Here is a 26,537-nt window from a genome sequence, read left to right as displayed (position 1 = left end):
AAACAAGCACTGCTCCCAAAGTCGCCTACATTTACAGTGGCTAAATATGCTTCCTAGTAAAAATAAATTTAGGACCTGATTTACTAAGCTTTTTTTTCCGCACATAAAGAATAGGAAAAAGCCTCAGCAAATCAGGCCCTAAGCCACTCAGCCCTGAGCAATTTTCAAAAGGAGCCAATCTAACCACCTGTTCTCAGCTGTAAGGTGTTGGAAATTGACACCAAATGTATTAATGGCACTAGTGATAAATAATACCTACATATAATTTTTCATATTTCTCAGTCTGGGGTTCAGTTAAAATTTAAAAGTTAATAATTTCCATGAATCCAAATTTGAATACATTCTTATGTTCTGGAAAAGCAAGTTTGTTTACCATAAATGGTGTTTTCGATAGCAGGATGAATTAGCCATTACATGTGGCTAATGCCATCTGGCAGCACCAAACAGACTTGTCTCTCCAAGCTATACTAAGCATGTGCAGGAGTTCCCTTGCTGGCACTGCCTCGTAAGCCTCCTCAGTCAGTAACAGAGCTGAATCTAGCTGTGTAGTCGACTCTCCAGGGAGGTGGGCGAGTATTCCATGGTTAATTCATCCTGCCATCTATGGGGAAAAACATTTACAGTATGTAAACTTGCTTTTTCCATCAATAAGCAAGCCAGATTAGCTATTAAATGTGGAGCATCCCAAGCTGAGGTTCTAGCAAAACGATTACTTATTAAGCAACTTGAACTCTACCGTGGAGAGTGGACTACAACGAGAACAGATTTCATAAAACTACTTGTCCAAATCTCTATTGTCAGTCTTTGAGATGTTATTAAGGACGTGAATGTGTGGACTGAAAATCACATTGCAGCTTTGCAAATATCTTCGATAGGAACTTCTCAAAGATGAGTGACAGAAGAAGCCATAGATCATATCTGATGAGCCTTGACTAACCCTGAAATTTGCAGTCCTGCCTAGAATTCATGGATACAATTAGATAATCAGTTAGATAAGATTTGTTTAGCCACTGCTATCCTGAGGCTGTTAAGGCTGAACAAGACAAAGAACTGGATGGTTTAAGGATGAGGCTATGTATTTATTTTTAACATGCCAATACCTGTTTGCAGTCGAGAGTGTGGAGGGCTTTGTCCCCATCTTGTGCTTGAGGCCTTGGAAAGAAAGTAGGTAGTAGTATAATTTGATTTATATGGCCGGATATGAAAGTGAGTTAATGGAACTACATGAATGGCTGCTGCCATATGACCTAATATTACGAGGAGCTTCCTTGGCTGTGGGCCTCAGATAGGACAGCTGTGTTTGCATGAGCGAAATCATGGTGGACATCCGTTGCTGGGCAGGAATACTTTCTGTAGTAATGAGTTGATGTATGCCCTATGAACTGGAGGTGCTGTGTGGGTTCTGGGTTTGATTTCCCAAAGTTGATGAGAAAATCTAATCTCTGTAGAAGATGAATCACCATGTCTAAGGAACGGAGAACTGCTGCTCGAGACAGCGCTGTGATCAGTCAGTCATCAAGGTATAGGAAAAAGTGTATTCTCTGGCAACATAGGTGCGCTTCTACTACCACAAGGCACTTTGTGAAAACTCTGGGTGCCGAAAAAAGGCCGAACGTAAGGACTTTGTATTGGTAGTGAGACAAATCCACTTGGCAGCATAGGCCACGCCATTGGGCAGGATCAGACATTCTCCCCATCTTTTTGGGGATGAGCAAGTATTTGGAATAAAAATCATGTGTGTTGCAATGTAGGTATCCTCTCCACTGCCTGTTTGATAAGCAACTGAATTTCCAGATGGATCTGCAGTAGATGAGACGGTCCAGATGGGGAGGCAAATAGTGTGGAAGGGATGAGGACTAGGAGAAATGCAACCAGTACCCATATTGTACAATATTGAGGACCCAATAGTACTTGGTTATTTGAAGCCATTTCTCTAGAAAATGCTGAATTTGTTCCATTATCGGAAGGGAAAGGAGGGGTTTGGTCAATGGCATCTAAACCTGGGCCCTGGTATAGGCTGGGCCTGCAGGATGATTTTTGGCTGATGGTATACCCATTGTTTAAGTCTGGCCAGAAGCTGCTGTTGACATGCTAGAAGAGATGGAAGCCAGTACTGCTGAAATGTCAGTACCAGCTGAATGAAGGGTCATATGTAAGGATAGTATGGATGACATGATAGAGCAGGTTGCTCTGGTACTAGGGAGGAAGACTGTACCACCACATTTTGGGAGATTGTTTCTCAGAGCTTCTCCCTGAAGAGGTTGTCTCCCAAGCATGGGAAGTCTGCCAATTTTTTGTGGACGCCCTCTCGAATAGAGCTTGCTCATAGCCACACTATACATCACATTCCAATAGAAGCTGAAGAGGTATGAGACGTAGAATCGAATAAATTATACACTAAACGGAGGAGATAGCGAACAACTTTTCCGCATCCAAATGGTTGAGGGAAGGTTTTCTGATAGTAGGAAGGTAAGTACGGCTTCAGCTTCTGAAGTCAATCATGAAGGTATTGCACCATGTAGAACTGATGGATAGCGATGAGAACAGAAAGCATTGCAGATTGGAATATCCTTTTGCCGAAATTGTCCAGAAGTTTGTGATCTTTGCCCAGTAGGGAATTAGAATGTCTACGAGTTTTCTTTGCTTTTTTCATACCAGATTTCACTATGATGGACTGGTGATTGTTGGACCCTATTTTTGAGGTCTTATTTTTGAGCTGTAGGGGAAACAAGAAATTGTTTTTTTCCATAATTTCATGAGCAGGATCTTGAAAATGTTATGAAATGGTAAGGTGGCAGTTTCAGCCGGTGTATCCAGAATTTTGAGTATTCCAATGAGCTCTGTAAGTGAATCTTTATCCTTATGTACATGAACATCCAGTGCTGCTCTTAATTTCTCAACCCCCCCTCCTTCCAGAGGGGGGGGGGTTGTACTCCGGTGGGGGGGATCTGATGGTATTCCAGTAGAGTCATCATCTGAGCCTAGGGGTATGGGCTCACTTACCCAGGACTCCAGTGTCAAAGAAGGATAATTAGGTGATTCCTCTAGCTGAGGTCTCAGAGGAACGACCTGGTCCAAAGCCTCCAATTTACTAGAATCTGCTGCAATTGAATGTGTTGACAAAGAGCCCCTAACTTGAGGCTCTGATAATGAGTACACCTAGAGAGTGTTTGGAACTTCAGACTGTGGAATTACCAAAGCAAAAATTGAAAAGGGAGGCTGCAACATTCCATCTACCTCTTTGGAGCGAGAGGTAAAGAAACTCCTTACGAGCCCTGCAATTTGGTCAAGTGACTGTTATATCCTCTGGCCTGGGATTGGAAGAGGGACTTCTTTCGACACAAAGATATATTCTTGCATTGTAACAGGTGGTCTATTTAAAGAAATCAGAACTATTGAACCTTCCACTACCAACCTAGGGCATGTTAGTGTTCTGATAACCAGAGGAGGTAAGAGTAATCTTACGCCTTCTCCTGCAGATTTTGAATGGCTAGTATATTTATTTACAAATATTTGTGTTCTGCATTCTTTACCAAATTTATGTTGGAAGCGGTTCACAACAATCATAAAAACATTCATTTATACTGTTGTATAGGCAGCCTTGCTTGATCTAAGGAAGCAGAATGGCCTAAGCCAGTTGAACATGGGCGTTTTAGATGACCTGGAGTCCTTCGGAGCATGTTTCTGTGCTGATGCCAGCATCGAGTGAAGAAATTGAATCAGCGGGTATAAGGATTGCCCAGGCACATCAACGAGTGCATCGAATGCTTTGTAGCTTGCATCGGGTGTATGTAGATGGTAAGTTACGCTGACGGTGGTACTTAAGTATGTCAGGGTGGTCTATGGAGGTTTTTTTTAATATATTTGTTTGCAGTACCCCTGAAGCCGGCGGCATTTGGGGTGAGTTGGCTTGTGGGGATGGCCCACAAGCTGACAAACATAACAATGGGCAAACATTTTTGTATTCTTGCCCTTAGTTTGAGCAGAAACATGGTTGGTGGTTTTACTCTCCTTAATTCCATAGTTTGGTGGCATCAAGAAGTTAAAATCTGAAAAGGGATAATGAGACTCACACATACTCTAATGAAACTGATTTGTATTGGCTCAAATATAAAATTAAACTCTCCCTCCCCTGCATCCTTCTATATCCCTTCCCCTTCTCTGTTCTTTGAGACATTTTTTATATGGTTATTTTATTCACTGAAGCTGATAAATTTCTACCTACCAGAAATGTTTCTAAGACCCAAATCTGATTGGATAATTGTTCACATTCTTGCGTGTAATTGCATACAATAATTGACATGAGAATTTCACATACCTAAAAATGGTTTATGAACATTATTCGTTTAATATACTGCTTTTCAACCGAACTAACTAGCTGTATTTCCAGGTTGGAAAACTCTGAGCCTCGTTTACTAAGTATTTTTTTACATACATACAGAATGGGAGAAAAGTCTTAGAAAATCAGACCCCGTTTTTAAACATTTTTGTAAACAAAATAAAGATAAAGCCACAACTAATGTAATCATTTAAACTCACCATGCCTCTAAATATGCAAAATGCAGTTGCTAGCATGAGGTAGATAACCAATACTAGATCTAACGGTCTTCCCCACAGTCCCTTCTTCTGGATTTCTTGAACCACCTAAATATAACAAATATCATAAAAGTAATATTATACTGGTACTGTTCTCCTATTTGGTAAACAACACATTTAGTGCACCTTTTTTTGCATGACATTACAGGCTACATAGTTCCATTTCTCAATCAGATAAAAGGCAACATTTTATTCCAGGAGATAGAATTTTTTTTTAAATCTAATCAGAATCACTTGTGTATTTGAATTGTTTTCACTTGACAGTTTCTTTCTGCTTTATTGAGCTCGAAGTCCAATCAGAACCAAGACTGGGATCTGGTGCCATAAGCCTTCATTTGCAACTACCCAGGGAGTTTCCCCCTATTTTATATGCCCTTTATAGTTCAGCCCAACCATCACAGTGACAGTCCCTGGCAGGTACCTAAAACTGTAGCTTCCTCTGAGACCTGGTACATAGGCACCCTTAAGTCCACCTAGTAAATGTCATTGAAATATGAATTATTTGCAAATGCCATGACAACTATTTTTACAAATCTCCTAGCTAGAATCTGCTCTTCAGCTGTCTGTGATATATTCATGACTGCTGTATGGGTCTGATGCAGCAGCATGCAGCTTTGGTAAGGATCAGCAAAGCAGTGTGTCCCAAATCACTTAAATTCCTAGTGGTGGACATGGCTATATCACAAGAGCTTTCAAAACCTTAAATACTAATACTGCCTCAAAAACTAGAGAAAATTAAGAATGAAAAAACTGAATCTTATGTTTAAACAATTTTATTGGCATTTCCATAAACACAATACAAACATCCAGGGAGGGTTGAACACTTCACCCTCCCCGGTCAAACCACAATGTAACCAAAGACCTTTGATCCCTCAACCCACCCCCCACCCCTTTCTGCGGTCTTTGATGATAAATCTCCTGTGTATTCCACAAGTAACTATAAGGACATCATGGACGACCAAACCAAGTCTTTAAGAAGTCACCACAAAGTTTAGGAGGTCTGAAGCTAGACGCAGTCGTTGAGAATCCGGCTTCTGGCTTGGTGCGGAAGGGTTTGAATGTAGGGATACCAAATACTCAAAAATTGCCTTCGAAGTGTTGGAGAATGTCGAGATGCGAGTTGTTCCATATGCATCATGACATAGAAAAGGTTCCTCCATGCCCAAAAAGAAGGCGAGTCCGCACTACACCAGCCCATAAGAATCACCCGCTTCCCCACCACACAGGCCTTCTGTATCAATAAACGGGTGCCAGGAACTCGTTTTCTTAAAGGTGGTATACACCCAAACAAGAGCCAGAGGAGCGCCACCGGAATAGAGATGTGCAAAATCATCGCTAAATAATGAGCCACCTTAGTCCAAAAGGATTTAATAGCTGGGCAGGCCCCAAAAAGCATGTGCCAAGGTACTCTGCTCCTTATGGCACCGGGCACAGGATGCCGACGTAGCAATATATTGCTGTTGCGCCATCTTGGGCGAGATGTTCGCCCGTCCTAAAAATGTATATTGTAGCTCTCGATAATATGTATTGTACGAGATCCTGGCGACCCGACCAAAACAGACTTGTAATATTGAGGAAGTGACCATAAATTCCCCATCCCTGGTCCAACGTTCTGCAAGTACTGCATAGATCTCCACATTCTGCAGCCTGCACAGCCGTTTGTAATACTGTGACAAGGAGGGGACCCGAGTACCCGTAAGATCCAATAATTTTTCCAGTTTCTGAAATGCTGAGGGCTGTAAAAACGCCGTTGGTAAGGTCTTAATGTAGAGAGAAATACAGAAACCACATCCCCCCATAACACTCTCGCAGTTCAGAAAAAGAAATCGGAGTCCCCTGCACGGTGAGTAAATGCCCCAAATGTGCGATACCCGCCCCCCCCCCCCCCCCCCCCCCCTCCACCCCTGAAATGCCTGGGACTGAGAACCTGGAGAAAAGTCCGTATTGCCCGTCACCAGCAGCAAATACGCACTGAGTTTTGTCATTGTAACTAACCCAGGCTTGCCGAATCGGCTGCACTATCCTAGATTGAGTCAATATGGGGGAAAGCATCGCCGGTAATACCTGGAGCGCATAACATACATTAATTGGGTGGAGCAAGGCACTTTCAGCAACAAAACTGGTATGGGACGAAGTTCCAAGCACCCAATCACGGATGATTCGTAAGTTGCAAGCCAGGGCGTACAAGGCCAATTTCGGCACCCTTAAGCCCCCCATTCTCCACCGCGCCTGCAGCCACGATAGAGGAAGTCACGACCTGCCACCCCGCCACAGAAACTTTCGAAAAGAATGATCCAGTTGAGTTACATCCCGCATCCGCAGATGGAGAGGTAAAGTTTGAAGAAGGTACAACCACTTAGGGAGAATAACCATTTTATACAGACTTACACAGCCACACAAAGATAGAGGAAGATTTTGTCACGCAGTGTGTCCTGCGTAATCCGTACAAGACGAGGAACATTAACTTGATAAACCAGTAACGGATCAGTTGGAATACGAACCCCCAGATAACGAAAGGAATCAGTAGCCCATTGTAGAGGAAAAGCGCCACGCCAACGCTCCCGCAAGGCGTCCGGGAAAGCCAGCGCGGAAGATTTATTTTCATTTAGCCGAAATCCCGAAAAAGCTCCAAAGGCGCCAAACAATCTGAGAAGGGAATGTAAAGATGAAGCGGGATCTGTTACAAAAAGAGAAGATCGGCAAAAGCAGCACATTTGAATATCTCCGTATTGAATCGCACCCCTCGAATCAGAGGAGTCTTTTGTATAGCTAGCAACAGAGGTTCTAATTGCAGTAGAAAGAGAAGCAGGGACAACGGGCATCCCTGACGTGTGCCCTTCAGAATAGGGAAAGTCGCGAATTGTTCCCTGTTAGCTAAGATTGTTGCTTGTGGATCGCTATACAGTAACTGAACTGCCTTGTAAAAGAAGCCATCAATGCCCATACGCCGTAAGATGTAAAACAAATAGTTCCATTCTACCCTGTCGAATGCCTTCTCAGCATCAAAACTAATAACCAAGTATGGAGTATTCGTATATCGACATTTCCATGGCCACTAGAACCCGATGGATATTTGATAGGGTATATCGTTTTCTGACAAATCCTACCTGGTTCGGCCCCATCAGGGAGGGGAGGAAGACGGTCAAGTGGTCCGCCAATATCTTGGCCAATAACTTTTGATCAAAATTTAGCAGGGAGATAGGGTGATACGATTCGGATAACAGAGGGTCTTTCCCCACTTTGGGGATAAGAGTGATATGGGCATGATTCATCTGAAAAGGAAAGCTCCCCTGACGAATGAGAGTGGAAAATAACGAGGCCAACGGCACCGTCACCTTATCGACCAGACACTTGTAAAATTCTGCAGAAAACCCGTCTGGCCCCGGAGCCTTCAGTTTCTTGGACCGGTGAATTGCCAGACGAATTTCCGCCTCAGATATAGGTAAATTCAAAGCCTGCTTCTGTTTCTCCGTGAGTCTGGAAATAGAAAGGGAATCACAAAACCGCGAGCAGACTTCCTCCGACCAACTTTCGGCCTGATAGAGTTGCTGATAGTAATCTCTAAAGAGGCCCAATATAGATCGCGTGTGAGTCTCAACATGCCCAGCGGTATTCTTAAGACCAGCTATAAACCGAGTCACTCGAGAGGATCGAATCAAGTGGGCCATCAGCTTACCTGCCTTGTTACTATATTGATAAAGCTGATGTTGATAATACAGTATACTTTTCTTAGCTCTTTGGTGCAGCACAGTATTTAGAGTACACTGCACAGAAAAATAGTCATCCCTATTCTGTCGCGTATTAGAGTGAAGGAGACGAGCCTTAGCCTTGCGTAACTGATTAGTCAATTGTAATATCCGCTGATTTAAAATTTTCCGTCAATTTGAGGTATATGAAATTATATCCCCCCAATAACTGTCTTAGCAGCATACCAGTACAGAACGGATTGCTCACAATGCACATGGTTCAGAGAGGCATAGTCAGACCATCTCTCCTCTAGGTATTTATGAAGGTTTCTATCCTTAGCCAAATAATAAGGATATTTCCAGTTCCGAACCGCTTGGGGTGAGAATGCAGATTGAAAGTCCAACCAAACGGGGGCATGATCCGAAAACAAGATGTCTTCGATACCAGCCTCCTGAATCTTGGAGAAGGCATGCGTACTGGTGAGAAAGAAGTCTATACGGGATTAAGTGGCATGAGCTCTTGAGAGGTGAGTGAAAGCCTTTTCCCCCGGATGAAGAGTACGCCACGCGTCTACCAAATGCAAAGCATTTTCAAGAAGAGTCAGCCCCTTACCCATCCCTCGTTCCCACGAATATTCTGTGAAGCATCAAGCTGTGGATCCCTAATGGTATTGAAATTCCCCACCCCCCACAATGATGGTATCCGCCATATAAGGAAGGAGATACTGGTAAAGAACTTGGAAAAACTGTGGGCTATAAGTATTGGGGGCATAAAGATTACATAGAACCAACGGTTGATGACTTAACTCCCCTATCAAAATGAGATATCGGCCCTCGGGGTCTTTAATTTCCCTCTGGTTTTGGAACGGCAGAGTTTTATTAATCAAGATAGCCACCCCAGCCGAGCGTGTGGTGGCAGAGGCAAAATGAACACTACCCACCCAGGCTTTACATAGTTTAGCATCTTCTACGTCAGAAAGATGTGTCTCCTGCAAAAACCCAATATCAGTTGATTTTCGCTTTAAAGCTTGCAGGATCTTAGAACGTTTAATTGGTGTATGGATGCCACACACATTCCAGGACACTATACGTGTCTGCTTACTAGAAAGCCAGCATGGGGAAAATGTGTAGCAGTAGTAGCATCACTTTAAACCTAGCAGAAGCCCTCCCAGCCGAGGCCTCCGCTCGCGCCATAACTTGCCATGTGGTGATGGAGATCACAGACGATGTTGCATGTTTACAGGGAATACACAGAATCAAATATCTCAGTTTATTGCTTGCCCCTCTCCCCCCCTCCCTCCCCCCCTGAATCCCTCCCCCTCATCCCTTCTCCAAGCCCCTCGGCTCGAATGTCCCATTCCCAAAACACCATTAAGAAATCACCAGATATCCCACAACAAACCAGGCCCCATCTCCCTCCTCCCCACCCCCCCCCCTCCAACCCCATCCTTCCGTTTAGTGGTCATAACGCAGTTAGTTTGAAACAGACATAACAACAATTGCAGCAAAACAGTAAACGAAGAAAGAAAAGAACTACAATATCACAACATAGCTATGCCAAAAAAAAAACTATGATCAGAGATCGCAGTGTACACCGAAAGCGGCATCGGTCCCAGCAGGGTACAATAAATAAAAAGGGTTTATTCATAGCCTTGTCCCATCTACTATCCTACCACCCACTGTAAAGTAGTGAGTAGCAAAGACAGTTCGAAAATACATGAGAGGTTGACAATATGGCTGATCGGAACAAAGCGTGCAGGGAAAGGCATGACCACAGCAAGAAAAATCACACTGAGGCCCCCCCGACCCAGCCACGACACTCAGAGTATTAACCCACGTGCAAGATTGAAAATGTACAAAACCCCATAGGTTCACAATAGTAATGTAAAAATAGGTACTTCCTGGGGTCTTCAACAGTTGTCAAATCTTTGCATCTTTTTACACAGTCTAACAGTACTAGAACTCCATGGTATAAGCCTTACTATATCGAGGACTGTAAGGAAAAAAATCGACATTTCCCAGAATAAACAGATTAGGGTCCCAAACATTTGGAGTCCCTTCACAGACTTGTAAAAGAGTCTAAAAGTTCCCCTTCGAGAAATCAGAGTCTCCACTGGGCCGTAACGATGGTCCTCGCGGCCCATGCATGCAATTGGACACTCTGCCATTCCAGCAGAGAAAATTCTGCGTTGCATCAAATTACCTAGACTTCAGATCCCATGTCTGTGTCCCAGTGTCCCATATAAGGCAAAGTCCCTCATCGTCTCCCGTTTGCTCAATGGCCGCGAGATTATAAAATACTTTACCATTAGTGAAGAATTTAATTGAGCCCTGTTAAGGCCCTTACCATAATAAGAAAAATGACCCGCCTTCCGCATGTGCAATGCTCCTCATCTCGAGTTACTTGCAGTATTCACTTATCCGTGTTGTCTGCTCCAGAACAAACACACGGGCTTCCTCGGCAGTCTCCAGCCACTTAACGCCGGTGGTGGTCACTACCAGTAGGCGGGCAGGATACAGCAGAGTTGCACACCGTCCCATGGAGATAAGCTGAGAACAATGAGGCGCCATGAGGTGCCACTGCGCAGATACTCCGGCCGAAAAGTCCTGGAAAAGTAGGACCCGCTGATTATCGTAAGTAAGGGAGTGCCCCGCTCTAACTGCTCTCAGAATGTCCACTTTATGGGCATAATTGAATAACTTGGCAATAGTCACTCTGGGGCGCGGGGCGCTTTCTTTTCTAGGGCCCAGCCGATGGGCCCGTTCAATGTGTAGGGGGCCGTTGGTGGTCGGAAGGTTGAGTTGTTCCTGTAACCACGTTTCTAAGATTTGACCTGCGCGATCGGTTCTCCAGGTCCTCGACCTGCGCCGCCTGTTGCGCCAGCGAGGCCTGGAGAACTGCAATGTCCTTTTGTGCCCCCAGAAGGCCATCTTGCACCTCCGACACTCTGCCTTCTACCTCGGAGACTCGCTTCTCAACGTATTTGTGAGTTCCTCCAATTTATCGGCCATCAGCTTCAATTCTGGCCCCAACGCTTCGGTCACTGCCTCTTTGATATTAGCAAGATCAATGGTCGGGGACGGAGCTCCGACCGGTTCCCCCGCAGCAGGCGATGGCGGATCCTGGGCCCGGTTTTTCTCCTTATCCTTCTCTTTTCTGACTAACCGGGAAGCCATAACAGCGGCAATATCGCAAGAAGAAGTACAATTAAGAGTGTTATTGCAGATAAGGGTCTTTCTTCTCAAAATTCTTGCGAAGGATGGGGTTGGATGTCAGGGTCGGGCGCAGCAAGAGGAACCTACATCCACCTGCTTCACTGCCTCACGTGATCTCCGAAAAAGCTGAATCTTAATGCTTTTGTGTTAACTTACAATTCTAGTATCTTTTTTTTCCCTAGGACTCCTTGAACAACCCAGTATAAAGTCAAAGAAGCTCAATCAATGCCATTTCCACTGTTGTAAATAATTTCTCAGTATAAAAATAAATATCCAATTAGCAATAAAATGCGAGCCCTTTGCCTTTTCTCCAGATAAATTGCAAGGCACCTCCTAGTCTGCCTCAATATTGTTGATCCAAAAGCTAATGCTAAACTGACATCCAAGCAAATCTATGCTAGGCTGTTATGATGGTGCTCTCCTCTGAAATTCTCCTTGTAGGATTTCATTGCATTTCCCATTCTCTTTTAACTGACAGAAATGCCATTATAAGCCTGCAAGAACATTAACAATGATCTTCCATGCCCTTGCAGGTTTTTTTTTTTCTTTCTTTCTAGCCATTTCTGGGTGTAAAAGGTTGAGTAATATTAGCACCATTTTCATGCCTGCAATCTTTTTCTTAACTGAATGTTGGAAAGGTTTGTCATTTGTTTCCAAAGCCCACAACACCTAGCCTTCTCCTATGGTCTCAGATCCATATACTAAAAGCAATTATGTAAAGCAAACCCCATAGTAAAGCCAAGCACTGGGCATGCCCAGTAGGGGCCAGTCAAAGTTCTGGAAACTTTGACAGAAGTTTTCCGTGATTGGGCTCCATCCTGATGATGTCACCCATATGTGAGGACTACCATCCTGCTTGTCCTGTGAGAAATGTATGTTTGTACGTGATCTTTGACAGTGTGGCAGTTACCGTGGACAGGAGGATAGAGTTTACAGGATTGCGTGCCCTGTCTTCGCATCAGTGGCTGCTTGTTGATCAAGGCAGTAGTGAGATGTGAAGGTATGGAGCGATGACCATGTAGCTGCCTTACATATGTCTATGGGTTGCACATTCTTCAGGTGTGCCAATGAGGCTGCTGCTGCTCTGACTTGGTGAGCTTTCAGCTCTGAATGTAGTTGTTGTTTCTGTTTATTGTAACAGAATTTGATGCACTGTGCTATCCAGCTGGAGATGGTGCGCTTAGCCACTGGTAGTCCAGGTGCCTTTGGGTCAAAAGAGACAAATAGTTGAGAAACACGGGAGTCAGAGTTTGTCCTTTCTTTGTAGTATGCTAAAGCTCTTTTACAATCTAGTGTGTGCAGTAGTTTTTCCCTATCATTTGCGTGAGGTTTAGGGAAAAAGGTTGATAATTCCATGGTCTGATTGAGATGGAATTGAGAAACCACTTTTGGTAGGAAGGATGGGTGAGTTCGGAGAACTACCTTCTGGTGATGAAATTGCAAGTATGGAGAATAATGGACCAAGGCCTACAATTCCCTGACTATTCGTGCTGATGTTACTGCAACCAGGAACACAACCTTCCATGTGAGGTATTTAATATGTGCCGAGTCCATGGGTTTGAACGGGAAAAGCATGAGCTGTTCCAGAACTATGTTGAGGTTCCATGGAACTGGAGGCTTAGAGATCGGAGGACGAAGGTGAGTTAACCCCTTAATGAAACGAGATAGTAAGGGATGATTGGATATAGGAATATTGTTAACTGGTCTATGATATGCCCCTATGGCACTGAGATGAACTCTAATGGATGACGTTGCTAGACCAGCTGTGTATAGTGTATGAAGATAATCAATGAGCAATTCAGGTGAGCAGTCCAATGGTGGTACACCTTTGGACGTACACCAGGTAGAGTAATGTTTCAATTTATAGCTATAATTTTTCCTCGTTGAGAGTTTCCTGGATTCTAACAAGATGAATTGTGCCGAAGTGGAAATTCCCTATTCTGTTAACAGGAGCCTCAATCTCCACGCTGTCAAGTGGAGAGATGAGTGTAGTGGATGTAGGAGCGTCCCTTGATCTTGGCAGAGAAGATCTTGGCGATTCGGTAACTGAATTGGATCCATGATGGATAGTCGGAGAAAGAAACTGTACCATGGTGCCTCGGCCAGGCCGGGGCGATGAGTATCAGTTGAGCTTTGTCTGCTATGCACTTTTGAATTGTCCTTGTTATGAGTGGTATGGGAGGAAAGGCATATAGGAGGCCTGTCGTCCACGGAATGAGGAAGGCATCTTGCACGATCCTGAATTGGCTTGGTCTTATCGAGCAGAATTTGGGAACTTGAGCATTGATCTCTGTTGAAAAGAGATCATTTCTGTATTGAGTACCCATTCGTGAGGATGAAAGATGCGGCTTAGCTTGTCCGCTCGTAGGTAAGTTGCCTGGAGATGTATGCAATTTCGGTGAGCATGTTCGAAGATTGTCAAGGTCTCCTTGCAAAGGGACCATGAACCGGACCCTCCTTGTTTGTTGATGTAAAACATCGCGACTTGGTTGTCCGTGTAGATCATGACCCTGCGACCTTTCAGGTGGTCTTGGAACACTCGTAATACATTGCGAATCGCTCTGAGTTCCAGTAAATTTATTTTCAGGTTCTGTTCCAAGATTGCCCATAACCCTTGTGTTTCGTAAATCTCGAGGTGGGCACCCCAGCCCTTGCGAGACGCATCTGTGGTTAAGACTGCGTTGTGAGGAGGGGAACTGAACAATGCTCCCTTGGATAGGGTGGAGTCTAGGAGCCACCATGTTATGTCTTTTCTCATTTCGGCAGTCAATGATAACTTCTGTGTCAATGGTTGCGAGTGCTGTTTCCATTGATGTTTCAAGCCCCTTTGCAGGCGACTCATGTGCAACCTGGTGTTGGGAACCATGAAATTTGCCGCTGCCATGTGGCTGAGGACTACTAAAACCTGTCTCGCTGAAGGTCTCTGAGTATGGTTCAAGGTATGTAACAGAAGACAGAATTGTGATATTCTGTCCCTTGGTAGGTATGCCCTGTTGCACATAGTGCCAGGCATGCTTCTATGAACTGTAACTGTTGTGTTGGTTGTAGGTGTAATTTCTGAAAATTGATCACCAATCCTAATTCTTGCAAGCATTGTATCACTCGATGGAGGTGCTCGAGTAAGATGTTTGGAGTTGGGGCGAATATGAGCCAATCGTCCAGATATGGGAAAATGGTTATACCTTGTTGTCTGAGATGAGCCACCACCACTACCATGCATTTGGTGAACACCCTGGGTGCAGCCGATAGTCCAAAGGGGAGAACTTTGTACTGGTAGTGTTGATGCCTGTAGCGAAAGCATAGGTAACGACACGAGGATGGATGGATTGGAATGTGTGTGTAAGCATCCTTCAAGTCGATGGAACACATCCAATTGTTAGTTTGAGTCAGAGGAAGGATTGATTTCAATGATACCATTTTGAATTTCTCTTTGATGAGAAATTTGTTCAATTCCCTTAGGTCTAGGATGGGGCGAAGGCCACCCGACTTCTTGGGTATGAGGAAGTATGGTGAATAAAATCCTACTGATTGGGTCCCTGGGTAAATTTGTTGAATTGCTTGTTTGCAAAGCAAAGCAATTTCCTCGCCTAGTTGTGGTTGGAAGTTGTGAATCTTGATAGTGGAAAGATGAGGTAATATGGGTTTTGTGACAAATTGGAGTTGGTAGCCGTGACGTACTAACTCCAAAATCCATTGATGGGATGTTATCCTCTCCCAGGCTGTCAGGCAGGAATGAATCCTGCCGGGTGGTGCTTGAAGTTGTGGTGGTGGCTGGGTAACTAAACAGATGAAGTTGCTTTCACTGCAGTAGCTGGTTGTTGTGCCTGCTGTCTCTGATTACGTGGTTTACCTCTACGTTGGTTTGAGGTATTCTGTTGTGGAGCAGGATGCTGGTACGCAGGGTAAGTCTGTGTACAAAAGGACTGGTAAGGTCTGGCATAGGATTGCCTACGAGTAGATCCAATATAACGACGTGTGGTCGAATAGTTAGGATGTGATGTTAATGATTGTACTGCTAGAGCTTCTTCCTTCAGTTTACCCACTGTGAACTGAAATCGTTCTCCAAACAGGTTATCTCCTGTACATGGGAGGTTCGTTAGTTTCTCGTGGAACTTGATCGTAAACCATGCTAGTCTGCAGGCTGCAATGGCTGTTGCCGATGCCCTAGACGATGTTTCATATGCTTCGTAGATTGACCTCAAAAGGTGACGAGAACACTCTTCCATGTCATGAAGAAGCGGAGGTATCTGATCCGCAGTTGAGGAAAGCATACCTTTTATAGCTTGCATGCACTCATATAGGTATTGTACCATGTAGAATTGATGGCGCATAATTCGGGCATTCAACATTGAGTTATGGTATATTTTCCTGCCAAACTCATCCAAATATTTGTTGTCTTTGCCTGGTGGGTATGAGGAATGTGACTGTTTTCTTAAATCTTTGCATCGCCGACTCTACTACAATTGAAGCATGAGATAATTGTGGTACAGAGTACGGTGATGTTTTCCTCATACGGAATTTTATGTCCGTTTTCCTGGAAACTGCTGCAATTGTGTAAGGTGTTTCCCAGGATTTCTGTAAGACTGAATGCAGGAGCTCTTGTGGTGGAAGAGAGGTTGGTTCCCCTGGAGTCTCAAAAGTTTTTAGGAGACCAAGGGTTTCTGACCTAGGGTCTATCTCTTTTCGGACCTCTAGATGCAGTATTGTACCCAGTTTTTCTAGAAATTTTGGGTATGTAAGGTCTTCCGGAGGGGAATACGGCTCCTGAGGTTGTTCCTACGGATCCGATGGGAATCCCGTAGATGATGATGGGGATGTATACGGTGAAGGAGAGTCAAATGATGTATCCTGTTTATAATTTGGTGAAGCTGGTCAGTTTGCTATAGGAGATGTCGGAGGCTCCACCGACTGTTCTCTATTAGGCTGCGTCTTATGTTCCGGAGAACTGACAGCAGCAATATTAGTCATTTTGAATGATGACTGAAGAGTTTCATAAAAACCTGCCAAGGATTGGGACAATTGAAAAAATGCCTCTTTTGTACGAGGGGGCATTATTGTACGATCATCTGGTTCTTGTGACTCACATGCTTTAGGGTGCATTGGTGTGTTCTGAGGTAAAGTAGTGTATACTTTATGGTCTTTCTGTTTTTTGTCGCATATGATGTCCCTCGAATACTCTGAAGCTATAGAAGCGGTAGAGGAAGCAACTTGTATTACCTCTCTGTGAGAGAAGGTATTTGAAGCTGGTATATGAGATGATTTAGAAGTCGAAGGGCTTACTTCCCATGTTGCACTCCTCTTTGCCGACTTTTTGTGGTGGGAGTGTCGTGAGTGCTTATGATAATAGTGTGACGACGAGTCTGTATGACTTTTCCGTGAAGACTGTGATCGTTTTCTACGTTTTATTGTAAACTCTGTCGAATTATCTCTCGAAGAAAGGGAAGCACCCGAACGAGGTGAGGTTATTGATGAAGAGGCTGAAGAAGATCTGTGTGAGGCTCCACGTCTTCGTTTTAACTCATTTTGTAATACATGAGATGGGTGCTCATGTGTCTTATGCGCGAATTTGGATTTATGCGCAGATCTAGACTTGTGCGCATATCTTTCTGCTTCCATGCGCGCAAGAGTGATCGGCGCCGATGTCTCCGGCGCCGGGCACATAGAGATGGTTGGCGCCAGGCGCACAAGTGTCTTCGGCGCCTTGCGCATAGAAATGTTGTGCGCCGATACTTCTTCAGGCGCCGAAGTGTTATGCGCCAACAGTTTTGTATGTGCATAAGGCGCCTTAGGCGCAGAAATTTTTGGCGCCACTGTGTCCTGCGCCGGCGATTCTAGCTCTTTGGATTTTTGAAAATCCGATGGCCTTTGTCGGCTTACCACCTCCTTACCTCCAAATTTGGAGGACTGAGGATCCCACAATGATGCCCTCTTTTTTGAGGGAGCCGATAAAATCGCAGGGCCAGGCGACGAATGAGCCTCCGATGGCTCCGGTGAAACAAAAAGTTCTTAAAGCCTGTAGGCCCTTTGCTTCAGTGCTCTGGGTGACATCCTTGAGCAAAATTCACAATCTTCCCGATTGTGACCTGGTTCTAGGCAACAGTAACATCGGTCATGGCCATCCGTGACCGACATTACCTTGCCGCAATTACAGGGTTTAAACCCCGATTTTGACATTTATTATATTAACGCTGAGGAGAAGAACAGCTCCGCGTGCAATCCCGCGCGCGGAAAGAACAGACTGGGGAGATTCCGTTACTTTCCTGCGCGGGAACACACGTGCAGCCGCAGAGAGCAAAGCTCTGATCTCTGCTTTGACAAGCTCCGCCTCCTGGACCTGATTGACAGATCCCATGACAGCATGGCTAATTCAGCCCTGCTATCGACTGGAAAATAATAATTACCATATAAACAAAGTTAAAAACTATCAATACCCATATTAAATATAAAAATCAAAATAAAATTCTAAAATTAAGTTTCTTAAAAATTAAACTCAAGCAACATGAAATAATAGAAATCAAAATTCAAATAAAGAACAAACATAAAAGGAAAAGGTTACTGGCTAGTGTCTGTTCCATATGCTTGATTAAAAAGCCATGTTTTCAATGACTTTTTAAACAATTTCAGGTTTTTCTGGAGTCTTAACTCAACAGGTAGACTGTTCCTTAATTTTGGTCCTTGTTGTTCCTTGTTGTTCTTGTCTTGCCCTATCCTGTCCTGTCCAGTCACCCAGCACCCAGAAGGAGGTGCTGTGAGTCCTGACTCCCAGTCTCAAGGAAACCCTGTGCCAGGGGACCTACCTTCCACTCATCCTGCACCGGTCGTCTAGTCTTCCCAGGATCCCAAACCAGTGACCTTACTCCCCAGTCACCCTATCCCAGTGGATTCACTCTCCACTCACCCTGTGCCAGTGGTCCAGTCTTCAGAGGACACTGAGCCAGTGGTCTTGCTTATCGGGCACCCCGAGTCAGCAGTCCTCTCACCCAATCTTCTGGAACGTCCAGCAGAGGGTGACAGTCCAGATGAAGTCAGCCCTGGAGAGGGCTATAGCCCAAATGCAGCCAGCCCCAGAGAGGGCTCTCACCCATATGCAGTCAGCCCAGCAGAGGGCTCCACCTCTGATCCAGTCAACCCAGCAGAGGGCTCTTGCCCACAGCCAGCCTGCCCAGCAGGGGGCATCTGTCCTGACAAACAGCTTCCCAGCCAAGCCTTGTCTTGCCTACCCAGCTATAACCCCCATGGAAAATGGGACTCAGGAGGTGTTCTTAAAGGGGGGTACTGTTACGATTTCGCCTGCTACGCAGCCTCATCATAACTGACTATGATGCCTCCCCGCCAAGAGGTCTCCTCACAGCTCTGTTCCTTGCTATCCCCATCACAGTTCAAACTCAGCCTGTGGTGCAGCCTCCTAGCCACCAGGGGTCCCCAGCAAACCATGTCTCCAGCCTTGCTAAGCTCCTCCTCCTTGCCTGCACCAAACCAAGCCTCAGCCCTACATAATCCAGCTTTGCCAAACCCTCCTCACTTTCACATCGAGTTGCCCTTGACTCTTTGCCCTAACCACTATTGCCTTCTGGCCTACCCAGGCCTAGCCTTGCGGCCTAAGGGCCTTCCTGCGCCTTGCCTTGCAGCCTAAGGGCCTTCTTACTCCTTGTCTTGTCTTTCTTGCTCTATGGTTTATCTAGGCCTTTCCACTGTCTTGCCCCTTGGGCCTTCCCTGCCTAACGCTGCCTTCAGGCCTTTATGTTCCATGTTGTCCTTGTCTAGTTCCTGTTTTGTCTTAGTCTAGCTACTTTTCTAGTCCTTGCCTGCACACAAGATCAAGTTCCAGGCCTTACCTGCACTCTGTTCCTGTCCAAGCCTCAGTTCTAGCCCTTACCTGGACTCTGTTTCTGTCTAAGCTTTGCTCCAGACTCATCAGCCTCTCCAAGCCTTGCTCCAGACTCATCATGATGTATGCTGCCACAGAAACCTGCTGGGCCACAGAAACCAAGGGCTCAATCTGCAGGGGTGAGGACTGGTTAGATGGAAGGCCGGTCCTAGCCTTGTCCTGCAATCCTGCACCACTCCAAGGGTGGTGCTCCCTACATCCAGCCAAGACCCAAGCAATAACACTACCTCTAACTGTATTGTTTAATGATTAAACTGTTCATATTTTTAAAGAGATAAAATATTGATACATTTAAAAAAACAAGCTGACAATATAATCATCAGTATGATGCATCTAGTAGGGACTATGCAAAATTTGGAGAAAAAAAAAAAAAAAAAAAACCAGCTTCTGATCCCATTCATAATGTTTTGAAGGTTGCTGTCAAACATCTGTGCCTTAAAAAAAAACAAAACTGTGCAGTGTGTCACAAGTACACATAGCAAATTGTAAAACTCGCCCTCCCAAATACCTGTTTTATTGCTAAATCAATGAGGGATTTTTATTCTTTAAGTTGTTCCTCGTACTTTCCCATAAGTATTAGGAGTACTCGCGTCAAGAAGAATGTCATATATTACCTTTCACAGATGGAATTCAATTGGTTCAAACAGGTTGCAATGCCCCTTGTGACATTAAATGCAGAGCAGATCAATCAAGTCTAGTGAGTGTAAGGTACCTCTCTCTTACTAACACAGCTGTTTCTACTAATCCAAGGGAAATGCTAGAGAATTTCAGAACTAATAGTGTAGTAATATTTTTATTTGCAGATACAGTATAACTTATTTATATGTCTGAAGTACTGCACAGCAGACAGAAGGTACAGTTTTCTTTCATGGCACCATCAACCTCTGAGCAAGTATCATATTCTTCAAACAGATGGCTAGCTATATAAGAACATAAGAAATTGACATGCTGGGTCCATCAAGCCCAGCATCCTGTTTCCAATAGAGGCCAAACCAGGCCACAAGAACCTGGCAATTACCCAAACACTAAGAAGATCCCATGCTACTGATGCAATTAATAACAGTGGCTATTCCCTAAGTAAACTTGATTAATAGCCGTTAATGGACTTCTCCTCCAAGAACTTATCCAAACCTTTTTTGAACCCATCTACACTAACCGCACTAACCACATCCTCTGGCAACAAATTCCAGAGCTTTATTGTGCGTTGAGTGAAAAAGAATTTTCTCCGATTAGTCTTAAATGTGTTAGTTGCTAACTTCATGGAATGTCCCCTAGTTCTTCTATTATTCAAAAGTGTAAATAACCAATTCACATCTACTCGTTCAAGACCTCTCATGATCTTAAAGACCTCTTTCATATTCCCCCTCAGCTGTCTTCTCCAAGCTGAACCACTTCAGCCTTTCCTCATAGGGGAGCTGTTCCATCCCCTTTATCATTTTGGTTGCCCTTCTCTGTACCTTCTCCATCGCAATTATATCTTTTTTTGAGATGCGGCGACCAGAATTGTACACAGTATTCAAGGTGCGGTCTCACCATGGAGCGATATAGAGGCATTTTGACATTTTCCGTTTTATTAACCATTCCCTTCCTAATAATTCCAAACATTCTGTTTGCTTTTTTGACTGCTGCAGCACACTGAGCCGACGATTTTAAAGTATTATCCACTATGATGCCTAGATCTTTTTCCTGGGTGGTAATTCCTAATATGGAACCTAACATTGTGAAACTACAGCAAATGTATTTTTCCACATATGCAACACCTTGCACTTGTCCACATTAAATTTCATCTGCCATTTGGATGACCAATCTTCCAAGGTCCTCCTGTAATAAATCACAAGCGGGTTGTGATACAACTACTCTGAATAATTTTGAATCATTCGCAAATTTGATAACCTCACTCGTCGTATTCCTTTCCAGATCATTTATATATACATTGAAAAGCACTGGTCCAAGTACAGATCCCTGAGGCACTCCACTGTTTACCCTTTTCCACTGAGAAAATTGACCATTTAATCCTACTTTCTGTTTCATGTCTTTTAACCAGTTTGTAATCCACAAAAGGACATCGCCTCCTAACCCATGACTTCTTAGTTTTCTTAGAAGCCTCTCATGAGGGACTTTGTCAAACGCCTTCTGAAAATCCAAATACATTACATCTACCGGTTCACCTTTATCCACATGTTTATTAACCCCTTCAAAAAAATGAAGCAGATTTGTTAGGCAAGACTTCCCTTGGGTAAATCCATATTGACTGTGTTCCATTAAACCATGTCTTTCTATTTGCTCTATGATTTTGATTGAGAATAGTTTCCACTATTTTTCCCGGCAATGAAGTCAGGCTCACTGGTCTATAGTTACTCAGATCGCCCCTGGTGCCTTTTTTAAATATTGGGGTTACATTAGCTATCCTCCAGTCTTCAGGTACAATAGATGATTTTAATGATAGGTTACAAATGTTTACTAATAGATCAGAAATTTCATTTTTTAGTTCCTTCAGTACCCTAGGATGCATACCATCCGGTCCAAGTGATTTTCCACTCTTTAGTTTGTCAATCTGGCCTACTACATCTTCCAGGTTCACAGTGATTTCGTTCAGTTCATCTGACTCATCACCCCTGAAAACCATCTTAGGAACTGGTATCTCCCCAACATCCTCATTAGTAAACACGGAAGCAAATATATGAATGGTTAGATTGAAATGAATGCACCAAGCCAACCTGGTAGCTCAGTGGCAATGGTCTATGTTCGATTAGTGACTCAGGTCAACTGGGGATGCTGCACAGGCAAGAGAAGGGAGTCAGATATCACACAATGTTGACACTTAGTTGCCAGTCTTAAAGCCCATGGTTGCAGGGCTCAGGAAGGAGACCTAGTGCATGGCCCCAGCTGCTGCCAATGCAATGACTAGACTAAAAGTAAGCTGTGACGGGACACAAAACAGGGGAAGAAATCTCCTGGTAATTGCCAACAAAGGCTCATGCTCCCAGCTCTGACAGATCTGAAGACCCAAAAGAGCAGCAGAAACTGCCAGGTCAAACAAGAAGGAAAAAGAAAAAAAGAGAAATGAGTGCACAAAATCAACCAAAACAACATGAACATGCAGCAAGTATATTTTCTGATATGTTCTGCTATCAGCTATCCTTCTGAAGTATAAACTTCTATGCTGAGGAATACCAAGGAGCCCTTTTACCTTGAAGGTACTTTTCAAAGACATTGTTGCGGGTAAAATAGTGCTTTACCCACAGAAATGGCTCATTATAAATTTGAATAACCGATAAGAGGAGGAAGAATTCTACAATGTCTATAGAGGTCCAAGAAGGGTTTTTATTGTATATAAGCAAGCGGAAGAGTTCAAATTGTCAGCATCAAGCCAATAGGGGGACTGTTGATTTGTTGATGTGAACTATTGACTTTATTTTGACAATTTGAACTCTTCCGCTTGCTTACATACAATAAAAATCCTTTTTTGGAACTCTATGGTCATTGTAGAATATTTGATGTCTGACCTCCTCTTATTGGTTATTCATCTTTGATGGTTGGACTGTTGCCTATTATTATTATTTCATTATAATATTGCCTATCCATTATGTAGATAAACTTATACATACATGTTCTGTAAGCGCGCAAGCTTACATGGACTGAGCGCAGCTGATCTCGGGGGTGGAGTTGGGGAGGGATTTGAACTTACAAGCATATTTTTACATTTTCAAAAGTATGCGCATAAATTTCCTCCTCATAAATTAACAGGAGTTGTTGTCTGCAGGTAGTTTTGGTGGAATAATTTTCAAAGTAAACATATATGTATAAGTTTGCTTTGAAAATTATTGTATCTTATGCACACTGTTACAAAATTACTCCCAAATGGAATGCTGACCAAGATAAAGAAGGGCATTAGGATATTTTCTCTTTCTCTGATATGCTGAAACCTCTCCATGGGCTTTTTATTCATGGAACTTGCTGTGAACAAAGTTTCACACTGCCACCAGCACACAAAGCTATGTCAAACAAAATTCAACACGTTAAATACAGTATATATATATATGTGGTCCAACAACAGAAGACACTAGTGTTAAAACATCATAATTAAAGGATGTATAAAACACTGTAAGGGTACATATAGTTCCATAAATTACCATGACAAAGCAAAAGAAGGATAGCACCACAAAGAAAAGATCAACATGCACCAGCTAAGGAAGACTGAATGGCAGGCATTTTATTTATGATGCCAAAAGAGAAAGTAATTTGCCTAGGGGATGTACAAATTTAAGAAAATATAGAAATATTGGCTTAATTTTTCACAATGAATGAGAAGATACAAGTTATTTGGGATAATTGAGGATTGTCGGGCCTGTGATCTGGTAGTTGAAGCTGTACAAAAATGTAGACTCCATATTTTGTTTTGTGAGTATTGTTTTAGACTATTGTATTAAGGTTTACATTTTTATTGTACATTGGTTTAATTTTGGCTTAGAAAATCAGTATATTAAAATAAATAACCATTCTGTTTATTACTTTGTTATTAAAAGATTAAAATTGATGAAGAAATATATTTTTTTAAAAAGTACCTTGACTGGAGAGTTATGAATCACCGAAGCTTGGTTATAGATTCTGATACCAGCCCACAAAGGAAGACAAATATACGGTACATTTAAAAGGAAAGCAGGACATATTTGTGTTCCATATTTTCCTATTAAAATAAAGAAAATGACAAATTTAGAAAGACTTGAAAACTCTTAGGTAAAAATATTGCAAAAATTGTTAATTATATCAGTTCCTTATATTCTAAGAGCCTAATTTTCAAACTTATTCCCAGTGCTGCATTTCAGCGCGCAAGTGGACACAGAGATTTATCCTAGTATTTTAGAAAATATGCAGTGAGAGCTGCACAGCAGTTTATAAAATACTACTTACTTCTGTTCTGAAAGTGCACACATGGGGCAGATTTTCAAAGGGATATGCGCATAACCCCCGAAAAGCTGCCCCAAGCTGCCCCTGCGCGCGCCAAGACTATCTTGCATAGGCTCGGCAGCGCGCGCAAGCCCCGGGACGCACGTATGTCCCGGGGCTTTCCAAAATGGGCGGACAGGGGGCGTGGCAGAGGTCTAGGGGCAGGTCCGGAGGCGTGGCGGCGGTCCGGGGCCATGACCGGGGGCGATCCTGTGTCCTCCAGCACAGCAGCCAGTCGGCGCTCATAACTCGCCGAAACAAGGTGGGGGGGCGATTTAGGTAGGGCTGGGGGGTGGGCTCGCAGAAAAAGTTCCCTCCAAGGCCTCTCCGATTTCAGAGCGGCCTTGGAGGGAACGGGGAAAGCCATCGGGGCTCCCCTTGGGCTCTGCGCGCGTAAGGTGCACAAGTGTGCACCCCCTTGCGTGCGCTAACCCCGGATTTTATAATATACACGCGGCTGCACACACGTTATAAAATCGGGCGTAGATTTTTTCACGCCGGGTTGCACAAACAAATCTATGCCCGCGTGTATTTTTTAAGATCTTGTCCATAATTTCAGTACACATGAATATTTCCAAAACAATGAAAGTGGTTGCTTTCTCTACCTATTTTATAAACATATATGCACATACAGGTGAATTTTCAAAGGAGTTATGTAAATGTAACATACTATCATAGCAATTTTCAAAAACCATTTAAGCACGTAACATTCACTTTGGCGAGTAAATCCTATGGAATTTCAATGACATATATTATAGCAATTTTCAAAAGCCCACTTACATGACTAAAGTGCATTTACACATGCAAAACCCAATTTTAAGCGCATAAATGCTTTTGGAAATCAGGCCCCTATATTTTAGGTGCGAAATAAAGTAACATGCACAGATAATAATCTTAATTTATACAAAGAGGTAAGTGCCGCTCTATTAAAATGTAATAACATCAGGATATCCTGCATCGCTTACAGAGTTATTGTGACTTATTACTGAACTTGTGATCATCCACAAAGTTTAGAGCAATTTTTTATGCTCTGCCACTATCTTGCCATTCCCTTTTTTTCCAGTATTTTTATTCTATTGTCCTGTGGATGAGGTACGAGTACTGCCATGTGGTAATCATATTGTTTAAAACCTGCTTTTACTACATGATAAAAATGAATTAAAAACAAAAACTAAATCAGTTTTTCAAAAAAAGTTCTAAGACCAATGATTACAATTATGTAGATAGCCAACAGCACAATCACATAGGCCCAGATTTTAAAAGGCCTACGCACGCCAGGCCTATCTTAAAAAGACCCAGCCACGCGAGTAAGTCCCGGGGCTTCGGAAAAAGGGTGGGGCGGTCTGGGGCGGGGTCAGAGGCTCCCAGCACAGCGGCCATTTGCCACTGTGTGCCAGGGGATCGCGTGCTGGCAGGCTGCCGGCACGCGCAAAAGGTAGGACAAAGGTCGGGGGGGTCTAGGTTAGGGCTAGGGGGTGGGTTAGGGGAAGGGAGGTTAGGTTTAGGGGGTTGGGAACGGGGAAAGGCCATGGGCGCTGGCGCGCAGAAGTTGCACTAATGTGCACCACCTTGCACGTGCCAACCCCCGATTTTATAACATGCGTGCACTGGCGCACGCATGTTATAAAATCAGACGTCCATGTGCCCCGCATGTACTTTTTAAAAATTTACCCCATAGTGCATAGTGGGCTTGCAGTATGATGGTCTTTCTACTATATATGCTGCATATTTTCCAAATATTTTAATAAAACAAATCACTGACTTATGCTCTAAATTTTCACCAATTCAGAACACAGAACTAACCATACTATACAAATCTGTTGCTAACTGGACCAATTTGACACTGTATCATCAATAGAAATTCAACAGATCATTAAACTAAATCCATCCTGTGTTCTTAATCCAATATCAGTGAATGCACTGAAATATATCTGAACTGAAATTTCCCCTTATAATCAGCCACATCATCAATCTATCGCTACTTAAATATCTCACCGATTCCATCAAAAAGGCCTCTGATCATCCAACATTCAAAAAACATGAATGCTTAGCCAGCTATCGACCCATCTCTTCTCTATCCTTTCTTTCCAAAGTTCTTGAGAATGTAGTCAACATGCAACTTACCCATTACCTTGAAGACAACACTATTAAATCCCAATCAATGCGGCTTCCAAAAAAAACACACACACAGCATTGAAATCCTT

The 26,537-nt window shown here is 43.5% G+C and overlaps 1 protein-coding gene across 6 annotated transcripts in view; it reads right to left on the bottom strand.

Moving 5' to 3' along the window:
* The window catches only part of TM6SF1 (transmembrane 6 superfamily member 1), a 188,698-nt gene that overhangs the window by 46,698 nt on the left and 115,463 nt on the right, over positions 1 to 26,537 (bottom strand). For 4 of the 6 annotated variants that reach the window (XM_029575931.1, XM_029575929.1, XM_029575933.1 and 1 more), the window contains 2 exons: positions 23,952 to 24,073; positions 4,540 to 4,644 (listed from right to left, as the gene is read on the bottom strand). In XM_029575931.1, the coding sequence (XP_029431791.1) occupies positions 4,540 to 4,644; positions 23,952 to 24,073 (227 nt within the window). The remainder of the gene's footprint in view (positions 1 to 4,539; positions 4,645 to 23,951; positions 24,074 to 26,537) is intronic. The other 2 variants (XM_029575932.1, XM_029575934.1) reach the window with 1 other exon arrangement.

This window comes from Rhinatrema bivittatum, chromosome 13 (assembly GCF_901001135.1).
Source record: "Rhinatrema bivittatum chromosome 13, aRhiBiv1.1, whole genome shotgun sequence".
Taxonomy (NCBI): domain Eukaryota; kingdom Metazoa; phylum Chordata; class Amphibia; order Gymnophiona; family Rhinatrematidae; genus Rhinatrema; species Rhinatrema bivittatum.
This window is presented reverse-complemented; position numbering and strand designations above follow the sequence as displayed.